The 23213-nt window shown below is 38.5% G+C and overlaps 1 protein-coding gene across 2 annotated transcripts in view; it reads left to right on the top strand.

Moving 5' to 3' along the window:
- The window catches only part of Bank1 (B cell scaffold protein with ankyrin repeats 1), a 264417-nt gene that overhangs the window by 222900 nt on the left and 18304 nt on the right, over positions 1-23213 (top strand). For both annotated transcript variants that reach the window (XM_028857459.2, XM_037207133.1), the window contains exon 11: positions 9037-9105. In XM_028857459.2, the coding sequence (XP_028713292.1) occupies positions 9037-9105 (69 nt within the window). The remainder of the gene's footprint in view (positions 1-9036; positions 9106-23213) is intronic.

Here is a 23213-nt window from a genome sequence, read left to right as displayed (position 1 = left end):
CCTGTACTATGAAATCTAGAGAGAAAATATCAGCTTCTTGGTGCAAATTAGATTTCTCCATTGTCCATGACCTAAGTGTGTAGTGTCTTCAACAATAGGGCCTTACCAGTTAGGGTAAGTCATGATGGGCAATAAGAGCATTGGAAATAACATGTATTTTTTTTTTGGGGGGGAGGCAGCTCTCTGGCATATCTGTGACCCAACGGGTGGTATCTACTGATCTAGTAATGGGCTTTTTATTTACAACCTATGACTCCTGGGAGACTATAATTCACTGTGTAGGGTAACTACAGTTAAACTCTTCTATAAAATGTTTCCATATGGCTTTTCACTCTTTGTACTAGTTACCCCTCCCTTCTCTGCCCTACCCTTCCATCTCTCTCCCCACTTAAAACTTTCTCCCCATTATTTCCACCATTTCTTTTTAAATTTAGGAAAATAATGAATAAAGGAATGGTGGAGGTGATATAAATACATCATTCTTACATTAAACTCTCAATTGAAAATTTAAAATAAATGAATAGAGAAATAATTAAAATTTTTGATCATTCTAATTCTTCATTAATAAAGATGGACTTAATTTGATAGCTCATACATAATTCTACAAAAGTCAATTAGAGTGAAAGAGAGTAGGAAATTTGGGTTATGGATTCAGAATGAGCAATTGGTGGCTGAAGAGCCGGCTTAGTGTGCAAGCATGAAGATCCAAGTTCAAATCCCCAGTACAAAGTCAGACGTGGATATGCCTGCCAAGAATCCCAGCATTAGAAGGCTTTTTCCACACCTTGCCTAGTCCTCCCACTCAAGCAGATCTACTAAATGGAATGTCATTTCATCCCACTATCCATTCATCAGGAGAACATCAATTTGCACCATTCTTGATTCTTGACAGAACAGAGTGGCCGCAGAATGTTGGCCCACCTACAGTATAACATAGCCAAAGAGGAAGCTGTAAGGTGCAGAACTGAAGAAAACAGAGTAAAGAATCCAAATATATCATTTCAGAGACTAAACAAAGAAAAAAACAGAGAGCTACAAGAAGCTATGTTGATATTGCAGGAAATACCTTTGTTTAGGATTTGAGCAAAGAATGACTTTGATATGCTAATTCTAATGTAGAAAAGGGTTCTATATATTTCTTTGGTTCTGGTAAAGTCAGAAGTTAAGGAAAATAGAGTTTTTTTAAAAAAGTACAGTGTCTGGCACAAAGGAGAGTCTGTGGTCTACTGAGATACTAGGGCTATCAATAGGAGGCAACTTCTGTGAACTCTCACTCACATAGCAGCACTGTGTGGTTTACATTGCAGGTCTAATTTCAGATGAGGGAGCTGATGCTAAGAGAATCCCAATGCACTGCCCCAATGATAAAACTAGGAAGCAGTACCAGCAGCATGTGAGCACCTGCCTTTTTATTACCCATACCTGTGAACACTGAACCATGAGCTCCTTCCACCGATAAATTCACTTCACTTTCATGCATTCATATTTATTTCCTTCCTCTAACCTACAACATCCACAGTGGAAGAGATCAGCTTCTTCAGAATCTTCCTTCCCACCATTAAATACTTGTTTCCACATTCAATGATGAATACATAAACTGAGAGAATTTGATGAATATTAGCTGAATGAGCCAATGGTAGAAGAGGCAAAATTCACATCTATATTGCTACAGTAGACTTCACTAAGAATATGGAAGGTAGGAGGCTGATATAGTCTTTGTACTATTTCTTTTTCTCCTGCCCTAAAACATCCAATATTTGAAGTAGTAATTTGCAGGGCAGAGCCCACACAAAACAGAACAAAGCTCCCAGATGACCATGTATTGTTCCTTTTTCTACATGCTATAGATCACATATGGGAGAGAAGTTCTGCTCTGCATTCCATCATCCTCTACACACAGAAATGTAACTTAACAATTCAAAACTGAACTTATATCCATCCACTTTCTCAGAAGACATGTTTCTGATTCTGATTGTTGTGTGAAACACTCCCTAAGATTAAGAATGAACTGCAAGCCTGGCGGTGGTGGCGCATGCCTTTAACCACCACTCGAGAGGCAGAGCCAGGAGGATCTCTGTGAGTTCAAGGTCAGCCTGGTCTCCAAAGCGAGTTCCAGGAAAGGCGTAAAGCTACACAGAGAAACCCTGTCTCGAAAAACCAAAAAAAAAAAAAAAAAAAAAAAAAAAAGAACTGCAACAAAAAAGTTATTTTTTCTTTAAAGCATTTTTTTTTCTTAAATGGTCATCCTCTTCTCAGATATTCATGTTCTTAACACTTTCCTTTCCCTGTGATATTGGACAAGATCAGGCTCATTAGGCATCAAGAATATAGTGGGATTCTATAGATTACTATCTTTTAGTGACAGAATTCTTGATTTAGAACAAATCAAGGAAAGAAAATGGTGGTCAGTATGGCTCAGATAGAATGGTAGGAGAATTCCATCTCAGACCATGCACAGATGTGAACTCTTATTAGGGAAAGGTTTTAGCATCACTCAATCATTTTTCATTCTCCCCTCATACAATTAATAGGAAAATGATAGGACCAAGTCCATGTGACTGATTTGGAGCAGAATACAATTCCCCTTTCAATTTGCAGTTGCTCCTGAGGTATCCTTGGCATTTTACAGTACAACAAAGTTGCATATATGACCTTCTTGAGGGCGTCTCAGCTACCAAGGCCCTAAATGTCAAGTACAACTCACTTGTTTGCCTAAAATTTCCACTTGCAGTTCACTTGTACTTGAAACTGATTTCATACAATGAATTGGAGGTGGGAGAGTCCTTGTGAAAACTCTTGGGAAAATTAATTCCCACGGTTATAAATGTGACAGAGTAGAGTGGCTTCAGGCTTCCTTAGTAAAGAAATATATTCAAGTGGGTCTTATGGTGAGAGCCTTGCTGCCCGTTCTCTGCCTAGGTGACCTAGTCCAAACCATTTAGTTTCAGAACACCATATGCATGTCACAGGTGCTCTCAGAACGGAATGACATCATCATCTTTCTATATAAGGCTAGGGCCCCTGCCTTTCCGAGTGAAGTTCTTTGTCTTTCTGTGAAAGGGTGCTGATCCAGCTCTACAAAGGAGCCATCATGATGACTGAGTATGTACTGTTCATTGAACAGAAGCAGTACTGCTGTGTAACCTATGTTTAATGAATTGTTCTCCTTGTCCTCAGAGCAGAACACCATAGTCTCCTGGCTCATTCACAGAAACACTGAATGAAACCAGAGGACTTTCCAGGCCATCTCTTAGCACAGTGATATAAAGTTAAATCTTATCAGCCTCATCTTTCAAGGATTCAATTCATTGGTCATATAAAAGGGGCAAAATCCAAATTCATGTGAACTGGCATTATAGATTTGCCTATGTGAGCAAAATGAATGAAAGTATCACCAAGCACTTAGATTTTTTTCCAATTGTACCACAACTTTCTGTGTTTTGCCCTTACTATGTTACTACACCCCGTTGAATGTGTCTGCGGTAAGAAGTTTGATTGACCCATGGTAGTAATTCTTAATGACTCCCAGATGTCACTTAGCAATGTCTAGAGAGATTTTGATTTTCACAAGTAAGATAATGCTAGAGGTACCTAGGAGGTAGAGGTCAGAGGTACCTGATGACCATCCCGCACTTTAAAGATTAGCTTTTGACAATTATAATCTAAAGCTTATACAGTATAAAATGTCAATAGTACCAATGTTGGGAAACTCAGATCCACAAGGTTGCCATTTTAAGACAGAATAAACATTTGAAATCTTTACATAATGGTCATTTAACAGCTGCACACAAAGAAACTCCGACCCCCACCACACACACACACACACACACACACACAGAGAGAGAGAGAGAGAGAGAGAGAGAGAGAGAGAGAGAGAGAGACGCTATAAATTTCTTGAATCTACAATGTTTTTTTTTTCCAGTACTTTTACTGTGAGCATCTTTTTAACTCTGAGTTATGTGATTAGAGAAGAATGAGATGCTCTATGGAGCTTTCATGGTAGGAGGCATCCCCCATGAAAGAAATTCATCAGTAAAATTCATGACCCCCTTGAAGAGAGACGGAACTGAACTTGATGACACTGTGCACTCAAAGCTGTGTGACTTGGTAAGAGTTGCACAATCTCAAATCATTTTTTAAAAATTTATCTTTGTTAATTATTCATAATAGCTGCTTTTCTGCATTTTCATGAGAATGAAAGCTACATCTGCTCTGTGGTTGGCTTAGAGCAGTACACAAAAACATGGTTCAGATGATATTTTAAGTTATTCTATAGACACAAGGTAAAGCAACCTCTCTATTCCCTATTAATGCCTGCCTTCTGCATCTCCCCTTACATAGTTTCATATGTATATATACTAGAATACATGTTTTTCCAAAATATTCACCAGCTACCAACATTAAAAACAATTAGATCAAATGGGCACAACCCTCACTTTGGAAGTCTTCAATCCCCATAGGGTGAATTCTATTAGTATATTTAGTATTTAGTGACTGTTCAAAGTTCACATAACCAAATGGAATATAAAAATATACATTCAAAGGCCAGATCCTACAATCCTGTGAAATACAATAAAACAAAACCATGACCCCACTGGTATCTAGTATGAAAGCATTTTCTGACACAGAGAGGGGAAAGAGCAGAGAATTCCATTTGGATAATCACCAAGAATAAACCAAAAGGTAAACTCCTAATAGTTTTGGAGGCTTTCAGTGGCTCCCTTATCACCTAAGCTATTTCTCTTTGAAATGAAAGAAAGATTAATTGGGTTATTATTCAATTAATATTTACTCTCATAACATTTTCTAACGGAACAGAATGACCAAAAACAAGTCAACACGCTGCTAGGCAAACAGCAGGTGTTCCATATGTGTTGCTTGCCTGATAAACAGAAGAAGATTTGCCTACCCAGGGGTGCATGGAGGCTGAGCTAATAAACTCATTGTGATGGCCTCAAGCTTCAATTCCACAAAACAACCTGTCTTCTTCCAGAATTTACCAGCTTTCTAGATAGAAAACAATTTTAGAGTAGAAATATTCTTGTTTGTATAAACTAAAATAAATATTCAAATAAAAAGTTTGTTTTCTATCTCCACCTCAATTAAGTTGAAATGTAGAGGAAAAATTGATTGTGAGATTTTTCTGTGCAGAAAGAGGATTTTCATACTAATCTACCAATCAAGTTCAAATTTCTGTTAGATTGGAAAGAAAATGGATGTTTTTTTTTCCTTAAGAAGCTAAGTATCTGTGAATACCACCCTTGTATTTCAGTCTCCCCACAACTTACCTTCAGGTCATTATATTCTTCCCCTATCCTGTCTCTGCCAATCTCAAAAGGAAAATGTACCAACATTGATGACTGCGTGTGCACTGGGTGCTGAGTAGGCACACATTCTCCCTAAATGCCCAAGCATCGTTTCCATTTGCATAGGTCCGTAAGCTCCTGCCAGGTGAAAGATCCATGTCCACATCCCTGTTCTGATGTGGTGAACTGTGTTAGATAAATGTACTGGATAATGAGGTGGGACTAATGTCAGCACAACTAAATGGCTCAAGCTATCAGAGTGTTTGTACTGTCTCAGAGAGGCTACATTTCTTCTCTGAGCTTTGGATGACTCACTGGGACCACCTATGGCGTTACAGCATTCTTTCCCTCCCTCCTTTGACACCTATGGAAAAGGGGGAGGTGCTATTGGTTCCTTTTTTATTTTCCCTCTTCTGCCTTTTTGTGATTAGCTTTCATGTAGCATGTAGTAGGGAAACAGGGCTACAAGGACTGGTTTTGACCCTTCCTCTTCCTGACTGCTTACCTCTCTCCTCTCTCATCAGTGGGTGCTGATAGCATGTCTGACCTCTGTCTAAATGAGTGAAAAGTAGGAAGGTTTGGACACTGTCTGATAAACCTGTACACCCCCAGGACCTTGTTTGTACAGCTCTGGGCTGTGTCGTTGGCAACCTAATGGCAGGTTGTCAAGTGAATAATAAAGCACTCCCTTCTAGGAGCTCATCCCCTGCAAGAAAACACAGTACAGATGTGTTTTCATTCCCCACCTGCGATGGGCACAGAGCATCATGGGATTTGTGACTTGCCCTTCGAATCTTCATGAATGGCATTTGCTATCCCACAGATTTTTATCAGCTTAACTGCTTAGACAATAATGCTGAGGGTACTTTGCCCATTTTTCCAGAAAGGGGCTCTCGGAATGAGTTCTTATGTTCTCGGGATATTATAACTGAGGGCGACACAAGGAGCGTTCCTGCCGAACAGCCTGGAAAGACAAATTGTGCAAGAGAACTTGTTCCAGTTCACCCTTTCCTCCTCTGCTACTTCTGCTTTGCTTAACATTTTTGAATATTTAATACTATGCTAATTTTTCCATTCAATGTCATTTATATTCCTGAGAAGCTTTTACAGAAGTCATTTTTACCAATATTTAAAATAAATGAGGGTGTCATTTAAGACATTTGTATTGTTTAAGATTATTTGAACCTTTAAAACCTGTTTTTGTTTTTGGCTTTTTCCTCTATTGACTTTTTGTGCTTAAGTACTGCCGTCATCTCGTGTCTTTACGAATTCTAACTGTAGGTAGCAAGAGAAAAATAAGATTTCATTGTGCAAAGGTTAGCCGAGTTGACTTGTCAGAATTGCATTGGTAGCATTCTTTGGACATTGACCAGACACAAGGTAGTTGAAGCAATGTTGTCCAAGAATTCAAGCACAGAGGGTCAGCGTTGTCTCAATGTTTTTTGGTTTGGTTTTGTTTTTAATTATTACTGGCTCAACTTTCTAGTTTTTCTATTAGTCTAAGCCTTCTGATCACAAATAATTGATCTTTTCTTGTGGCTGTTTTGTATATGAAAAACAGCTCTGAACGTTAAAAGCAATGCTAAGACCATTTACTAAGTCTGGATTTTTGTAAGGATTCAGCAAGTGGTGGGGGGAAGGGAACTGACATGGGTGCAGCTGCAGGTGAGTTAAGGAATTCTAAGGCAGATTAGATATAAGGGGATCTCAGCACTGTAACCTCCTGCCAACCTCCCCCTATAGCTCTGCTATCAGCATTTGCTCATTCCACCACCCATCTCAGTAGTCCACTCTCAGCTCCAGACTGACCCTGGCTCAACCCTAGAGAAATCACACTAATGCATAGTGACTGAAGGGCAGCATTGACTCCATGTCACATAGACCATTTGTTGCTAGCAGAAAAATATCCAGGATAAATTGGATTTAGAGCAAATTCACACCCAGAAAGCTAGAAAGAGAAGTCTGCTTTCAAATGCTCTGCAGCTCCAAACCTCAGCTGGATCCATGAAACTCACAGGTAGTGTGCTGCTTAATTGGGAAAATTATTGTTGCATTTGTCTTTGGGTTCAAGTCATTTCCCATATTAATGATGCCAACTACCATTTTTCAGTCTTAGACACTCTGTTACACCCTAACAATATTAACAACAGCACAGACTGCCTGTTATTACTGTATTCAATAGAAATTAAAGAACTAGCTGATGAAAACACCACATACAACCTGGAAAAAAAAATCTAGCATCCTCAAGTATGGAGTCACATGCCATATACTCCTTAGTGTATTTCATTTAGGAAAAATGCCCCAAACCCAGAATGTACAAAGAAAACTGATTTTCAACCAGAGATGTTCCTTTATATGCATAATTTTTTTCAAATGCATCATATTTGAAAGTATATTCTCTTCTCCTGAGGACATGGAGAGGAATAATCTTTCTCTTCATATTATCTAGAAACATGAGTGCTTAATAAATGTTGATTTGATTTGGGACATTTGTTTTAAAAAATGTGTTCTTGATTATTCCATATATGAGCTTGATCTTAGAGTGGTTTAAATAAGAGTAAAGCCAAGGCAGAACTCTATGATATTGCCGAGGTGTTTCTCCAGGTCACAATGTCCAAGTGCCATGCAGCTGTCTCCTTGTCCCCATGTTCCTCAGTTACCATTTTATAGGAAGATCCTGCTGAGATACCAAGAAGAACAAGAGCACAACCATGCTCCTGTAGCTCCTCCCAGCCTCCCTCTCTAACTTTAAAAGGGAATTGTTCCTAAATGGGAGACACAGCATCACTGTAAGGAGGAAGCAACAGACTGAAGGCCAAGACTTAAGGGTCTAAATCATCTCTCTGCTAACAACTCAGGGATCATTTCAAAATTCACTTAGCCCTTTTACAAGCTGCTTACTTCCTCATCTATAAACATATGAGGCTGGACTAAATCTCCCAGGCCTCTTCGAGTTCCCAAACCCCATAATTCAGACTGCCCATAAAAATAAATGTAACTCCGGATGCTCATTTTCCAAAAGTAAAGTAGTAAAGGATCTGGTCTATTTCATTAACAAATACCAGAATGTGTCCAGAACTTTGTGGGTGCTTAATAAATATTAAACACTGATTTTACCTTTCATCTGCAAAATGGGGTGAGTAATGCTGACTTAATTCCCAGAACTTCATGAGAGAAATAATAAATGAGAACAAAGCACTTTTCAGATAATGAAGTAATTCAAACAAGCTGCTTTACTAGGTCTGAGGTCTGGGTAGATGGTGCAAGAGTCAAGTGCCTCTTTTATTATTACATCTGCAGAACACAACAGGCTTTTCTTCACTTGAAGAAGAAACAATCGTTATGCTTGCTTATCACCCACAAGCCAGTTTGAGTAGTCTCTATGCAAATGGATTCTTCATGGGAACTTAGCATTGATCACTTCTAACAAATTCAAGATTTTATCATTACCTGATATCAAAAAGGGAATTGGCATGATTTAACCAGTTTAGGGAAGCATTCCATCAATATAACAGGACTCTGCCCAAAGAAAATGCTTGCCAAAATTACTAATAAACTGTACAGATGAGGGAATTAGTTTTAGTAATCCTTATACTCAAAAATGAATACAATTCAGATATTGTTACTAAGGAAAACACTGTTGCATTCTGCTTCCAGGGAGGCTTTCATGGTGTATTTCATATTCTTAAATGCTTTTGTCTAATCGATTTTATGTACTATATTTTTATAGTGTTCCAACAAAAGGCAGCCAGAAGACAATCTGATGATGATAAGTTCTACAGTCTCCCTAAGAAACCAGGTATTAATGTTAAATTCAATCTATTTAATAATCTAAATAAGATTTAAAGGAATATGAATAACATCTCCTAGGTTATACAATTGAGTTTGATTGATTTTGCTTTGAAGTTTGTATCTGACTCCAAAACAACTATACCATAATAAAATCAATGCATGTTAATTATTTTAATTAGCAAAAGCAGAAAATACCCCTCATTATATTGCCTGTGGTGATGTTATCAGCGCACTTGGAAGAAGACAAATTCTATAACTTGCATGAGAGCCCCCCTTCCACCCCTGCCACCTTTTTTAGATCTGTACAAGAATACCTCCTAAGAGAACAGCTTGGTTATTTCTACTCAAGCAGAATTGGGTAAAGTGGCTGTGAATGCCAATCAAAGATTAAACCATTTTCCCAGTATATTCTTGCCTTCAGCATTTGACCCAGGACATTGAAAACAATAATTTATCATGCAGAGCAGAGCTAAAGACTACTATAATCACACAGACATAGACAGACAAATGGCTCAAACAGGTGGGACATTTCTACTTCCAATATCCACTGGGACATTGATCTTTTTCAAGGATAGACTCTAGCAGACTATTTATTACAATTCTTTTTCAACAGTCAGGAACGACTAAATGTTCAAATATAAAAACCATAAACGTCAGTTGACACAGGGCTTAGGGTAGCTGGCTTTGGTAGTCTATGAGCCAATGCAGCTGCACCTTTGAAATAACTTCAGTCCCAAATTATGTCACCTTGAAACTGGTAACAGGTAATTATTGAGAAAGAGACATTTGAAATAAAATCATAAAATCACTTCACAGCAGCCCCCAGACCCCCACATGCTCCATCTCCTTTTGTGCCATTGAAAAGACTAGGGTCAGGATGTACGAGCTTTCAACACTCACTGAACAATACTCAACACAGAACCTCAATGGACCCACTTTTAGGATGCTATGAATGATCTCTCAAACAAAGCTGTGTTCTTAAATGAATGACGGTCACTCATCACTTCAAGTAGCATTTCCCATGGCAGCTAAGTTGTACTTAGATTGTGTTAAGGATTACTCACATGGTGCTTGAACATAACACATGGGGAAGCTGAACCTCTACTCTTCTATGAATTACTTGGATATACTGCTTGTAAATTTATATGCAAAGTGCTACTCTTTAAAGAGCAGTTATCCATTTTTTTAAAACATGAATTTCAAAATTTAGCCATGTCTTGGTTCTGCACAGATTCCCGTGCTTTATTCCCTGTCTCCAGCTGCTGTGTATGGAAGCTGAAGAACCTTTAAGAGTGAGACCTGGCTAGTGAAAGTAGGCCATATGGGTGCGCTTTGAGGTTTATAACCAGCCCGAGTTTGGGCAAAAACTCTACCTCTTGGTTTTCTGAGATGTAACAAACCATGCTGCAAACTCCTGTAACCACAAACCCATCTACTTCAGCATCCATCCATACCTTTTCCACTATGGGGACCACATTCTCCCAAACTATAAGCAAACAATAAGTCCTTTCTCCTTCAACTTACTTCTGTTGGGCATTTTCAACAAGAAAAGTAATTAATAGCAAAAGTTGGTACTGAAGGTAGGGTGTGGCTCTAGTAAACCTGACCATATAGTTCATAGACCTTCGGAACTGGGAAACATGTGGAGGCATTTAGAGCTGCAAGTCAGAGAAGCCCTGGAGTGCTATATGGGGAGATTAATGAGCCTTTCAGGTAGGAGTACAGAAGACCATAATGTTCATAGAAATAGAGACAGAAAAGGCCAGGCCCATGAGGTTTGAAGCAGAGGCAAACGACTGAACCACAGGACATTCATGAAGCATTCTGGCAAAGCATCTACCCATGTTCTGAAAATGAAGGTGAGCCTGAATGCACAATTAATGAACTAAGTTGCTTTGTGGAGGAAATTGCAAGGCAACATAGTATTTAGGTTGCAGCATGTTGAGTCAGTGCTTTTAGCTAGATTTACAGTAAGAGAGCAGAAAGGTTTGGGGAAATGACTAGCCCAGTTGAAGAGTACATGTACACTTTGTACTGGAACGATAGAAATGATGCCTTGGTGGCAAGACCCTACCCGTCAAAGGCTTCCAAGTATAAAACTGAAGCCCAATTTTTAAAAGATTCATTTTAAGGGAGAGAAACTGAAAAAAATAATTGGGGGTGGAGGAGATCCTGACTAGAGCATGTCTTTGAATGGGTTCCCTTGGAAATGTCTGCCTAAGGAAATTCAGTCACACATTTCACTTAGCAACTACAGGCATGATCCAAGCAGACCATCATAGCTCTGGACCTAGAAGCAAAACTCAGCATTGTCATCTGCATAGTGCTCTTGGTGTGACAGGCAGCAGAAAGCAAAAGTCAGAGTTATAAATGTTTATACCAAGGTTCCAGAAAGGTGGACATTTCCTTCCATTGAGGTCAGACAATGTGTAGCAGAGTTAGAGTCCCTCCACAGAACCCCGAAGTAAGCTGTGTGTGACAACATGAATGTGAAATCTAAGTTGAGACATAGACCCAAGGGGGTTGGAAGAACAAGGAGTGTGAAATGTCTTCCAAGAAAACCTGCAGGCACTAAGAAGATCCAGCCCAAGAAAGAGGTCACATATGTTAAAAGCAACTGACCCACAGCAGTGGGTCTCAGCAACTCCATGCAGAGATGTGGGGTTTGATGTTTGCCCTAATGGGTTTCAGTATTGCTTTGCTCAAAACTTCCCCTACCGCCCTTCCTTCTTCCCTTTTGGAATCAAGTGCCATTTTCTGTTGGAAGTATACAACTTGTTCTTTGAGTTTTGCAAAGCCTCGTAGCTGCGAGTTTGAGTCTCAGAAGACTTTGGACTTTTGAATGGTACTGGTACTGATACAACTTTTGAAGTTGGATTGAATGTAATTTGTGTTCATCAATAGCCACAAGCCTGTAGAGGACTAGGGTCAAATGCTATGGTGTGGATATAGAATGTTCCCCTGCAGGTCCCTATTGATTGCGCTGTTAGAGGAAACTGTAGGGGCTTACAAAGCTTGAAAAGCTTGGCAAATGGAAGTAGGGAAGTTGGTATAGTCTTTGATGACTGGACACAGCCCTGCTTCCGGATTAAGCTTTCTCTGCTTCCCTGTTTTCTGAAACACAATAAGCCGTGATGCTTATATTTCTGTCTGTCATAGTTATTAAAAAGTAACTAATGTAAGGATGGATCATGGACCTTTGAAAGTATATTGTCCCTTTGTCATGCCTTTATATCTCTCAGGAAACAAATGCAAAACTCCAAAAGAGGTTTTTGTGCACTTAGGATCACAACAGTTCCTAACAATTTAAAGAAACTGATTACTCCCATCTGGATTCCTACACATACCTACTAGTTTTATAAATAATAAAGAGAAAAGGTGGGCGTTTTGAGCTCTTTCAGAGAAAAAATCCCCAAGTATTTCTCATTATAAATGATTCAAATATCATGGTTATAATTCAATTCTGTTAGCATTTAAGGTGAGATCTGGAAATTTCAGGATTTCTCCTTTCACAGGAGATGAAAGATGGTGAGGGCCTGGGGAGCACCTGTACTTAACAGGTGCCTATCTGTCTGTCCCCCAGAAAACAGTTTGAGAAGAGCTGAGGGTTTCTCTTGAGCCTAGAAGAACTGCAGAAAAAACTTTCCATGCTGGGATAAAAAGCTAGAGAGAAAGGTGAAAGGAAGCAAGGTGTTTTACAATACACCTCAGTGATAGTGCAATGGTTTATTAGTTCACACACCTGGTCAGACACTCGGCTAATCTGCTTCATAAAAGTCAGTTTTCATTAGTCTTTTAAAGAGATCTCTGAGGACTAGGATACTAAAAAATGTCATATGTTATTTGATTTTTTTTTCATTTTGATTCTTGAATCCAACTTATTTGTAGCATTTTAAATTAGTCACAGTAGGATATTACTTTACTTTTAGACATCAAGAATTTACCAGAATAGAACAAAATATTGTGCTATTTCTAAAAGTAAAAGAACATCAGATCTTAGAGTTTTTTAGGTTGTTGTTGTTTTTTTCAAAATCTGATGACTATAACCTCCAGGAAAATCAGTTTTCAGATCAAAAAATGATAATTAGGATCTTTATAAACGTACTAGGTACTTAAAAGTGTTATTTTAGTCTTCATTTTCTTCACTATAACAAAATGCCCGAGCAGCCAACCTGAAGGACAGATTTATCCTGAATTGTGGTTTCAGAGGTCTCACTCCGTCACGAAGGGAGGAGTGACAGAACAGAGTACTTTCTATCATGGCTGCCAGGAAGCAGAGAGAATGGCCTACTCCCTCCAGTTTTTCTGTACTTTGTAAAATTGAAATCTCCTCCAGAAATAGCACTGCCACTCAAGGAGCAAGCATGCAACATATGAGCCTGTGAGGAGCATTTCACATTCAAACCATTCAGCCATACCTCATGAAGCTGTTTTGGTATTATGGAAAAATCACTGCTTCCTATAGTTTTCAGAGCATCCTTCAGCTATTCTGGGGTTTCATCAAGCAGTAGAAAAGACAGTAGATACTTCCCCAATGCTGATGTCTCTGGAGGGAAAATGGCGGGGAGAGGCTTGTGAAATGATCACGAGTTAAGATTTTATAGGGGACCTAGACAGGTTCCCTAAAAAGGTTAAATAATGTATTTCTTCTACTGTATGCTGGAAGGGAAAAGGACTCATAAGAGCCAACTATTTCCCCACGGAAACTGAAAGCATTCCAGAATCTCTAAGTTGAAGATTGCCAAGGGGTTGCCAGGAAGTTACATTATTGCTGAGCCAAGGAAGTTTCCTGAGGAATAGAAAAAACAAAATTAATTGGCACCATTTCTGTGGGAACTCAAAGGAATTCCTTGACTCCAATTTTACATCCTGAAGAAATATGAAGGGAAAGTGCTAAAGACTGGCAATCACAGATAAAATTTTTCATCAAAATGCAGCCCTAAAGTCCATTTTCCCAAGTTGGTTTTGAAATCAGAAAATGCTAAAGAATGATATCACAGATAAAATGTGCTTCCAGTCTACTCCATTTACTAACCCTGAGTCCCAGGGGTAGGCAAAGGTGTGTTCATCAGGACCACAAAACAGAGAACTAGATCTTGTTGGTATATTTGGAATCTGCTTGGGTTCTGAAGTCAGAGTTATGCTAACCATACTCACAGAGGACTGATTCATTTGTGAAATTCTCACTAGGGGAGGGTTTCTGCATCCTTTGGGTGTTGGCCAAATAACAACCATCCTATTAAATAAGCTTGTTGATATCAGGTGTCTAGACTATGATGGAGACATCCTCAAAGTTTACTAGAGGCATGTGAGGCTGCCACTTCAAGAACATGGACACAAAATTAAGTAATATTCTCAGCTTCCATATTGTCCATGTCCTAGACTTGTTTCTGTTGGACTCTTCTTTCCATGCCAAGACCAACTCCATTTTGCTGTCTTCACTATTGTTTCACTGCAAATAAGAAACACAGCAGGGGCTGGAGAGATGGCTCAGCGGTTAAGAGCACTGACTGCTTTTCCAGAGGTCCTGAGTTCAATTCCCAGCAACCACATGGTGGCTCACAACCATCTGTAATGTAATGCCCTCTTCTGTCCTGCTGTCATATATGCTGTATACATAATAAAAAAAATCTTTAAAAAAAAAAGAAAGAAAGAAAGAAACACAGCAACCAATGAGCTGAAACATTACCTAACAGCCTCCTAGATCATGATTCTCACCCATAACCTGCTCACCTCACAGTTAATTAATGGACCACGAAGGATGTCCTGTTGCTGTAAGTCAGGATAAACCATAATTTACAGGGGTGTGTGGGTAAGAGCATGCCTGCTCTAATCAAATGTTTAGGGCAGACACATCCAGATTTAGATGAGCATAAGATTTATAGAACTTCCAAATTTTGGTTGCCTAAACCATTCATATCCTGTATATAAATGTAAAAATATTATATAATTTTGCCACATATAACTTTTGCATTATAAATCTTTCCTGGTGGATTTTTATGTTTGATATACATTTCTTTAAAGTCATAATTCAATCTAAGGTATAAAATGAAAAGATTTCAAGACTCATTTTACCAATACCAAAAATCTGAAAGATTATTTGTGATTAGAATTATTTTGATATGTTTAATAATTGGTCACTAAAACTTTACTTAGTAACTTTGAGTTTGGCTCATTTGTGCTTATCAGTTTGTAAAACCTGGCATGGTCTCAGCCCAGTTCTTTACTCCAAACTGCAGAATTATTATGGACTTGTCTTCTGGTGGAGTGTGAATGTCCATGGAAAAGATTTAGTCAGGGCACATATTTTTATGTGTTCTCAGAGTACACAGTGCTTGGTAGTTTGATAAATGTTAAATAATAAAATTGTCTTTAAGCAGGAGACCCAGAGAAGCATGGAAGGTATTACTCTTATGTGGGGAAAAGAGACTTTTGAGCCCTGTGGTATTTCCATCAGGCTGTTCTTGCCAATTCTGGATATATTAAATAGAAAAGAGGGAAAATTGTCAAAATGTGGTCATTTGTACTCCATAAAAGAATAATGGCTTCAGCTGCCTTTTCCAGTATAACTTATATTTCCATTTGTCATATTGCTCACAAAAGAGGATTTTTTTTTCTGTCAAAGTTACACCTGAAAAAAAATTGTATGGTTTCTTAGTTCTTCCCAAAATGGGACTGTTCTAGCAGTGCACATTGTAACTTCTGTCAGAAATAAAGGCAAAACCGGAGAAATAACAAAATTCCTAATAATAATGAAGACAAAAACTAAAAATTGAGTTTGAAAGAATCTAGTGATAGTTGCAATTTTTTTGAAGGTGATTGATAAAATCAATGTCAGCAGTATACCCTGGAAGTCTGTGGAGAAAAGCAGCCATTTTCCCATGAAGGAGGGAAGCTATCCAATCTCTCCTTACTCTGGAACCCCAGACATCACACTCTTTAAAGGCTAATGTTAAAAAGTGATTCTCTTCAACTTTTTTTTGTACATGCACAAACACCCTCAGGTAGACAGCAAGAAGGTGTGAAAATGATGTTTATTTGTTAGTTCCTTAGGACCCTCAAGTAAAGCTATATGATAGAGAGAAGGGATAGGAAAGTATTCCATTGGTTATTTGTGCACAGATAGGAATTTATTTCCAGTAAATCATGTCCCCTTTCTATGTGCAAAAGTTGCCATACCCAAGGACCTTATTTATGTGTGGCTTCTATCAAAATCCTCTCCAGTTCTGGGTCTGATACTAAAATATGACCTGAACACAAGAAACAAAACCAAAGGACAGATATGCTCATGGAGACACTTAGTGCTTGAGTTTGCCAGACATGTTTTTACACACCTGCAATCCTGGCAAATGGAAGACCAAGGCAGGTGGATGAGTTCAAGGTCAATTTGGGCAGCATAGTCTCAGCCCAGCCTGTGCTGCATAGGGATACCATGTCTCACAAAACAACACCAGGAAGAGGCAGAGGAGAAGCCGGAGGAGGGAGGGAGAGAGAAGGATCAAAAATTTTAAAATGGGGTCTTTGAATTGAATTTCCACTTACTTAATTTAAAACTTAAGGTCAGTACTAGGCACCCAAAGACAAAATGCAAGAGACCAGAAGAGAAGGCGGGAAGTGTTTGAAGGTAATGGACTCATATGTAAATTGAATAAAAAGCAACAACAGAGTCAGGGATTATGGTCAGGCTAGCATAAAGACAAAATAGGTTAATAACGTCCCAGGGAGATGACAGAATGACAGTAATTATATGACTTAAGAAAAGTGCTGTGTGGTGGTGAGGAGGGGAAGCATAAAACACACCAGAACGCAGGCATTTCAATAGAAAACCGAAATCTATATTGATTATAGCAAAGGGCACAGACACTGAAAAAAGTCCAATGTTTGATAGAGCACATAATGGAGATGGTTGGTTCTCAATGAAGACTAGGAAGAAAACAGGGGATGGGGAAAAGGTCTGACTTGTGTGTGAGAGGTATTTTTAAAGTAGAATAAAAGACATGGCCAGTGACTGAATTGATAGGACAGGGGTGCAATTCAGATTGACCGGACTGTCTGTGGTCCAGGGAATACTACAGAAAACTCTCTAGTCTTAAACACACCACAGCAAATCTGAGGTATCTGAAAAATATTTATCACAAATTTAATAGTGCATTGTAAAGCAAACACAAAACAGGCAGGCATGACAGTGGGATGGGGATTTTGAGGGAGGAAGTGTAGGGTTAGGAGTGGGAAGAGGAAAAAAAGAGGTAGAAGAATAGGTGTCACCAGAATGTAATATATAAATGTATTAAATTGCTAAAGAATAACTTTTTAAAAGAAAGAAAAATCATACTCAGGTCTGCACCAGGTCCTTTGTGTATATATTATAGCTGTCAGCTTAGTATATTTGTAGGATTCCTGAGTGTGTGAACAAGTGGGTCTCTGAATCTTGTGCCTGCTCTTAGGGCTCTTTTCCTTCTCTTGGGTTGCCTTGTACAGTTTTGATGTGATGGTTTTAGTTTTATTTTGTCATGTTTGGTTGTTATCTCCAGGAAGCCTGTTCTTTTCTAATAAGGGATGGGAAGAGAGTGGGAGGAGTAGAGGGAGGGGAAACTGTAATCATTCATGAGAAAAGAATCTTGTCTTCAATAAATGAAGAAAAAAAAAAAATCAAAGTAAGTTTTAAAAGTTAGAAATCTCAGTAACAAAAATTGGATTCAATGAACTATTGGGATTATTTGAAAAAAGAATGCAAGTTAAGAAATTTATATTTAGTTAGGTATTCTGTTCACATAAAAAACAATAGGTTTCACTTGTCCAAGATTTTAGAAAAGATAGCAATTCAATGCTATCAGGTCGATCTGATCTAGATAAATCCTGATTGAGACTCTTCTCCCAGGTGATTGTAGGTTGGGTAAAGATGACAATTAAAATTAATCATCATATGCAATGTCTGAATGTATGTATGTTTACTTTTAAAGAAAATTAGCAAAAGCCTATGGCAAATATAATTGAGAGAAAACATCAATAAGGAAATCAGAGAGAAAGAAAGGAAGGGAGAGAGAGTTGAAAAGAAAAAGGCATTCCTCTGTTCAAATAGGTAATTTTTGTATTTTGAAAGTATGTTTCATAATATTCCTGAATAGTTCCAATTATAATAAAGAAAAATATTACTTATATCTAAATTATAAAAAAAAAAGGTTCAGATTTTCTAGACATTATATAAATAAATATCCAACAATGATGAAGACGGATTCTCTAATTCTCATTAGATAGATTATTTTAAGTGAGTATGTTATTAAAATACCCTCAAAGGTATCCCTGGAGGTGAGCCCCTAGGTGCTCCCAGATGTTCTCAAGTTGACTGTCAATACTACAGAAATGACTGAAACTCTCATGGTTGGTTTTTGTTTGTTTCAATGAAGCAATGTAATACTACCAAAAGTACCACCGTAAGGGCACTTCACTGCTGCTGAGAGTGACACATCACTTCTAGGAAAACATGAGTGGTTGAAAGGACCCACAGCTTTAAACAAGTTTATATGCAAAAAGACCACACATTCAGAATCTGTCACAACAAAATAAACAACAGAGCAGGCAAGGTAACAAGTGGGGAAAAAAAAAAACTCTGACAACATCTGATTGTACCAACCCTAGAAAAATAGCTTCCAAGAGTAGAATGGATAGATACTTCACGGACTACAAAAACTGAGGATTCAATGAAGTCATTCAAAACCATGTTTCAGGGAACAACAACGTGAGGTTCTTAGGCTGTAACACCAGAGGAAAAAACAGTCAACAGCCGTGTAGTCCTAAATCAAGAAAAAGATAGAGGAAAGGAACACTCAAAATGAAGAAGCACCAAGACATGCACAGTACTTATTTCTGAGGAGTCTACTAGTGAGTGATTATCATCTCTGTTCTTGGTGCTATGGTATCTTCTAAGTGATAGGGAAATTTGTGACGTAAAATAACCAAAATGAAGCAATAAAAAACATATATTCAGCCCTCAGGTTAAGGAGAGGTGGAGGCTTTATTTGGAGTTTATAAATAAATCTACGGTCCAGGTATCTCTCAGCTTACCCTGTGGCACTTGGTTTAGGTGCCTACCAGCTCTCAAGCACATCAACAAAAAACAGCCAGATTTAAACCTGACCATTGACTAAGTCATATTACCAAAGAGTTCTTTTAAATGTTGTAAATTAATTTGCTGTGAAAATATAGTGTGCAACATGTCTGAATCTTTTTACCATGAAAGAAGAAATGGCTATGGAGAGTGCGCAGTGGGTGACGTGCTCATTATACAAGCATGGACCTGAGTGTGGATGCCTGGCACCCACATAAAACGCTGGGGAGAAAAACATATCTGTGATGACAGTGCTAGAGGCAGAGAGGCAGGCAGATCCCTGGATTGCTGGCCAGGCAATCCAAGCCAAAATGGAAAGTTCTAGATTTAGTGAGAGACCCTGCTTCAAAAAATAAGGTTGAGATGCAACTGAGGAAGAGGCCTAACATTGATCTCTGGCCTCCATGCAAATGTGCACCTGTGGATGTGCACACACAGAAAAAAACATAGGGAGAGAGGGGAAGAGAGAAAAATGGGGGAAGAGAAAGACAGATGGGCAACAAGAAGGGGAAACTGGAACAGGAGAGAAAAGAATAGATAAAAATGGACCAGAATGTCTTTACAGTGTGGGGTAATTCTTACTATAGTGCATACCCTTCAAGGACCAGGATAGTGCTCCATGGGGGAAGCCTACTGGGAAAGGGTAATGTTTTTCTTACTATAAAATCAGCATAATATTACAGAAAGTTGTAGATTGAAAGAAAATACTCTTCCCAATTTATCATCTTTCAATGTGTAGTAATTTTTCCTTTGATACCTACTTTTCTTCTGTGTGTGTTTTTATCATTTATGTACTTATCACTATAGACTAAGCCCTTGAATGGGGCTGTCATCATTTTTAATATATTCTTTGTAGCTAAATGATATTTGCCAAATAAATACTTCATAGTTCATATTGGGCTTGTTATCTAACAGCAAGGCCTTTTAAGTTTTTTCTTTCCAAGGTTTTAGTAAAAAACTATTCCAACTCACTAACAAGAATTCAGTGCAATACTTTCTGACCTGTTCTATTTATTCAAATATATTGACTATAAGAGGTTACTTGTTGCTTCTGTGGACAGTATTCAAATCAAATGAAAAGATACTAAAAAGAGAAATTAAAAGGAACTAAACCATTAATCTGTCTTGAGGCTTTTGCAGTAAGTGACCAAGGGTTTCAAACATGCAGCTAGCAGTATGACCAAAGCTTTTTTATGAAAATGATGTAAAGATCATACTAAGTCTTCTAAAAGTAAACAGAAATATAAAATTTGAATGAAAGAAAAATCTGCCACCACCACCTCCATTAAATGGTAACCTTGATTTGATAAAAAGAACCCATCAACACTGCCAAAATTTACAGGTTCTGCATTTAGAATAACGAGCCTGCCTTGAATGAGAAAGTAGTAAAGCTTCCAGATCATTTTTCTTTGGAGCTTGTCATGCTTAATAATAATTGATCAAGGCAGGTGCTTTATTATATATGAGAAGGAAAAAGCAGGTTTGTGGAAAATTAGCTTGTCCACAAGCAACTCACTTTTAGGACTTGAAATTGGAGACTTTTGATTTGGGTCTTTTTGTTGTATTATGGAATTGTGAAGGACCAAAACATATTTCTTTCTGCCCTGAAGTCATCTTATTTACAATTCAAAAGAATTTGAAATTAAATGGATGTTGAAATGAATATTATTAAGAATTTGAAATTAGATGGGGTAATCGAAATGAATATTATTAAAAGGATTCAGTTCTTTATTAATTTGTATGTGTTGGGGGAGTGTCACAGTCTGTGTGTGGTCAGAGAACAATTTTACAGAGTCCCTTCTTCCCTTCTACCTTACATGAGTCTCAAAGATCAGGTTCATGTTTCTAGGTTTGGTGGTAGGTACCTTTACCTAATGAGCCATCCCAACACCCCCAGATGTAGTATCTTAATTCAGTGAAACCTGTATGCAAAGCAAAATTGCAATTGGCAATTTCCTGGGACTAGTTTACCAGAGATACTTTCTGTGAACACAGAAATGTAGCCACATGGTTGACTTGAGATAAAAATGGATTCCTGATCAGGCAAAGGGATAGCAGAAGTGTGGTACTGACTAAATGGTATAGCTTTGCTCTGGTGGGATGGCATGTGGGTGCTGCAGGAGCTTGCATCTCAGGAATTGAGTTTTTGTGGAAGCCTGTCAATAGCAAGTAATAGAAAAAGCAAGATCTCAACAGCTCTTTGTGCTTCTGACTGCACAACCAGTTGGCCCTCTGGCTGGCCTGCATTCTCCATTGCCCTTGGGAGTCTGTGCTCCATCATCCCTGCAGGAAGATTTAGTGTAGAATCTGTTGACATCTTGTTAGTTCTAGAGGGAAAAAAAAACTTCTGAAAAGTGAAGGAAGTCTATCCAGGAAACCAGAATGACTAGCCATGGAGACGATTTAGATGCAAGGCAACCATCCAGCAACCTCCTCTGGTGTTCCTAATCCTGGACTCACTGTGAGAGGCTCTCTCAAAACTGAAATGGACACTAGAGATCAGTCCACACAGTCTAGGCTTGAGCACCCTTTGGGTATTTAAAAGTACTGCCTAGAGTTTAAAATGACATTCTTCCAGAAAAATAATTTTTAATCCATCAGTGACCACACTGCTAGACTGGAGTACTCCTCCCCCACCTCCCAAATCTTTGATACTATGACTGAATGATGGTCTAGTTCCTTCCTTTGTTAAAGGATTCCCAAAGATTAGTGGGCTTTCCCTCCAGGGCTAGGTAACCAAATACTAGATGAACAGGATGGTTTTCTGTCCTTCCTCCCTGGGCATATTCAGAAGTGACAGCCTTTTAAGAACATGCTTCTTCTGAGACATTACAATGGATATGCTGAACTTATTGGCAATATAGAAAGAAGAAGTTGCAATCTCAGAGGAGTCCTGAGGCCAGGCAGGTGGCACAAATGTGTTGTCACATGGTAACAGGGATTGAGGTGGTCTGGAAAGCCCATAGCCTCCCCAAAGAGATGTGGGTCTGTTTATGTCTTTAAATATCACAGTGGGTAAATGAATTTCCCTGTGTCCTGCCAGTAGGCTCCCCACTCCAGCCTCCATGTCTCATGCCAGCCTCCAGTGTTCCATTGGCATCCACACAGGACATGGGGCCCTCTAATCTGTGCCACACGAAGAGTACATTGTAACCTCTAGAATAATGTTTTCAGAAAAGAGCATTTCATTACAAAGAGAGTAGGTATTTACTTCCATCTTCCAGGGATAAAGTTCCAAATGACACTAAGTCTTTTGTGACATTTAGATTTTTTTTTTTACTGAGATCTCTTTTCTCAAAATTAGAGATAATGGTTCTTCAACAAATGTTTAATATTAATGGCATTAATATTTTTATGTGTGGCAGGCATTAGACTAAGTCATTTGTCCATATAGTCTCCCTATTTTAATTTATTTGTCTATTACTTTTAGAAAGCTGTGGAGGACAATGAGATTTGATGCATGTGTATAGTGTCCTATGACCAAGGCAAGGAAGCTAATGGTTATTTCTCCCTGGATACTTACGATAATTAGAGTGATTTTGGAATAGTGTGATAGTTCAGTGTGTATATACACTACATACTGATAAAATCACGGGAATTGATGTTTCTCTTTCATTATCGCTTTGTGTGTGGAAGCTTCAGCCTCCTCCCCTTCAGCAGCTCATAAAGTACATAACAGGTTGTTGTGGGCTATATTCACCCCCTCACTGTTCACTAGGATTTGTTACTTCTCTCTAGCTATGTGTCCATTCATCAGCCTCCACATGCCCCTCCTCTCCACTACTTCCCAGCAGGTAGTATTTATATGTGAATATAAATGTGAATTATATCTTCCAACTGATTTTTGTAGCAGTCTCATATGGGAGGGAACATGAAGATTTTTTTCATGCTGTGTCTTAGTTTGTTTAACAGGATGACTTCCAGTTCCGTTTGTGCTTTGGGGTACGCTTTCATGTGAATTTTAGCGTTTTCTTCTAGTTTTGTGAAAGATATCCTTGGTATTTTGATGA

Source organism: Peromyscus leucopus, chromosome 6, assembly GCF_004664715.2.
Source record: "Peromyscus leucopus breed LL Stock chromosome 6, UCI_PerLeu_2.1, whole genome shotgun sequence".
NCBI classification, from domain to species: domain Eukaryota; kingdom Metazoa; phylum Chordata; class Mammalia; order Rodentia; family Cricetidae; genus Peromyscus; species Peromyscus leucopus.
Note: the sequence above shows the minus strand (reverse complement) of the source record. Positions and strands in the feature narration are given on the sequence as shown.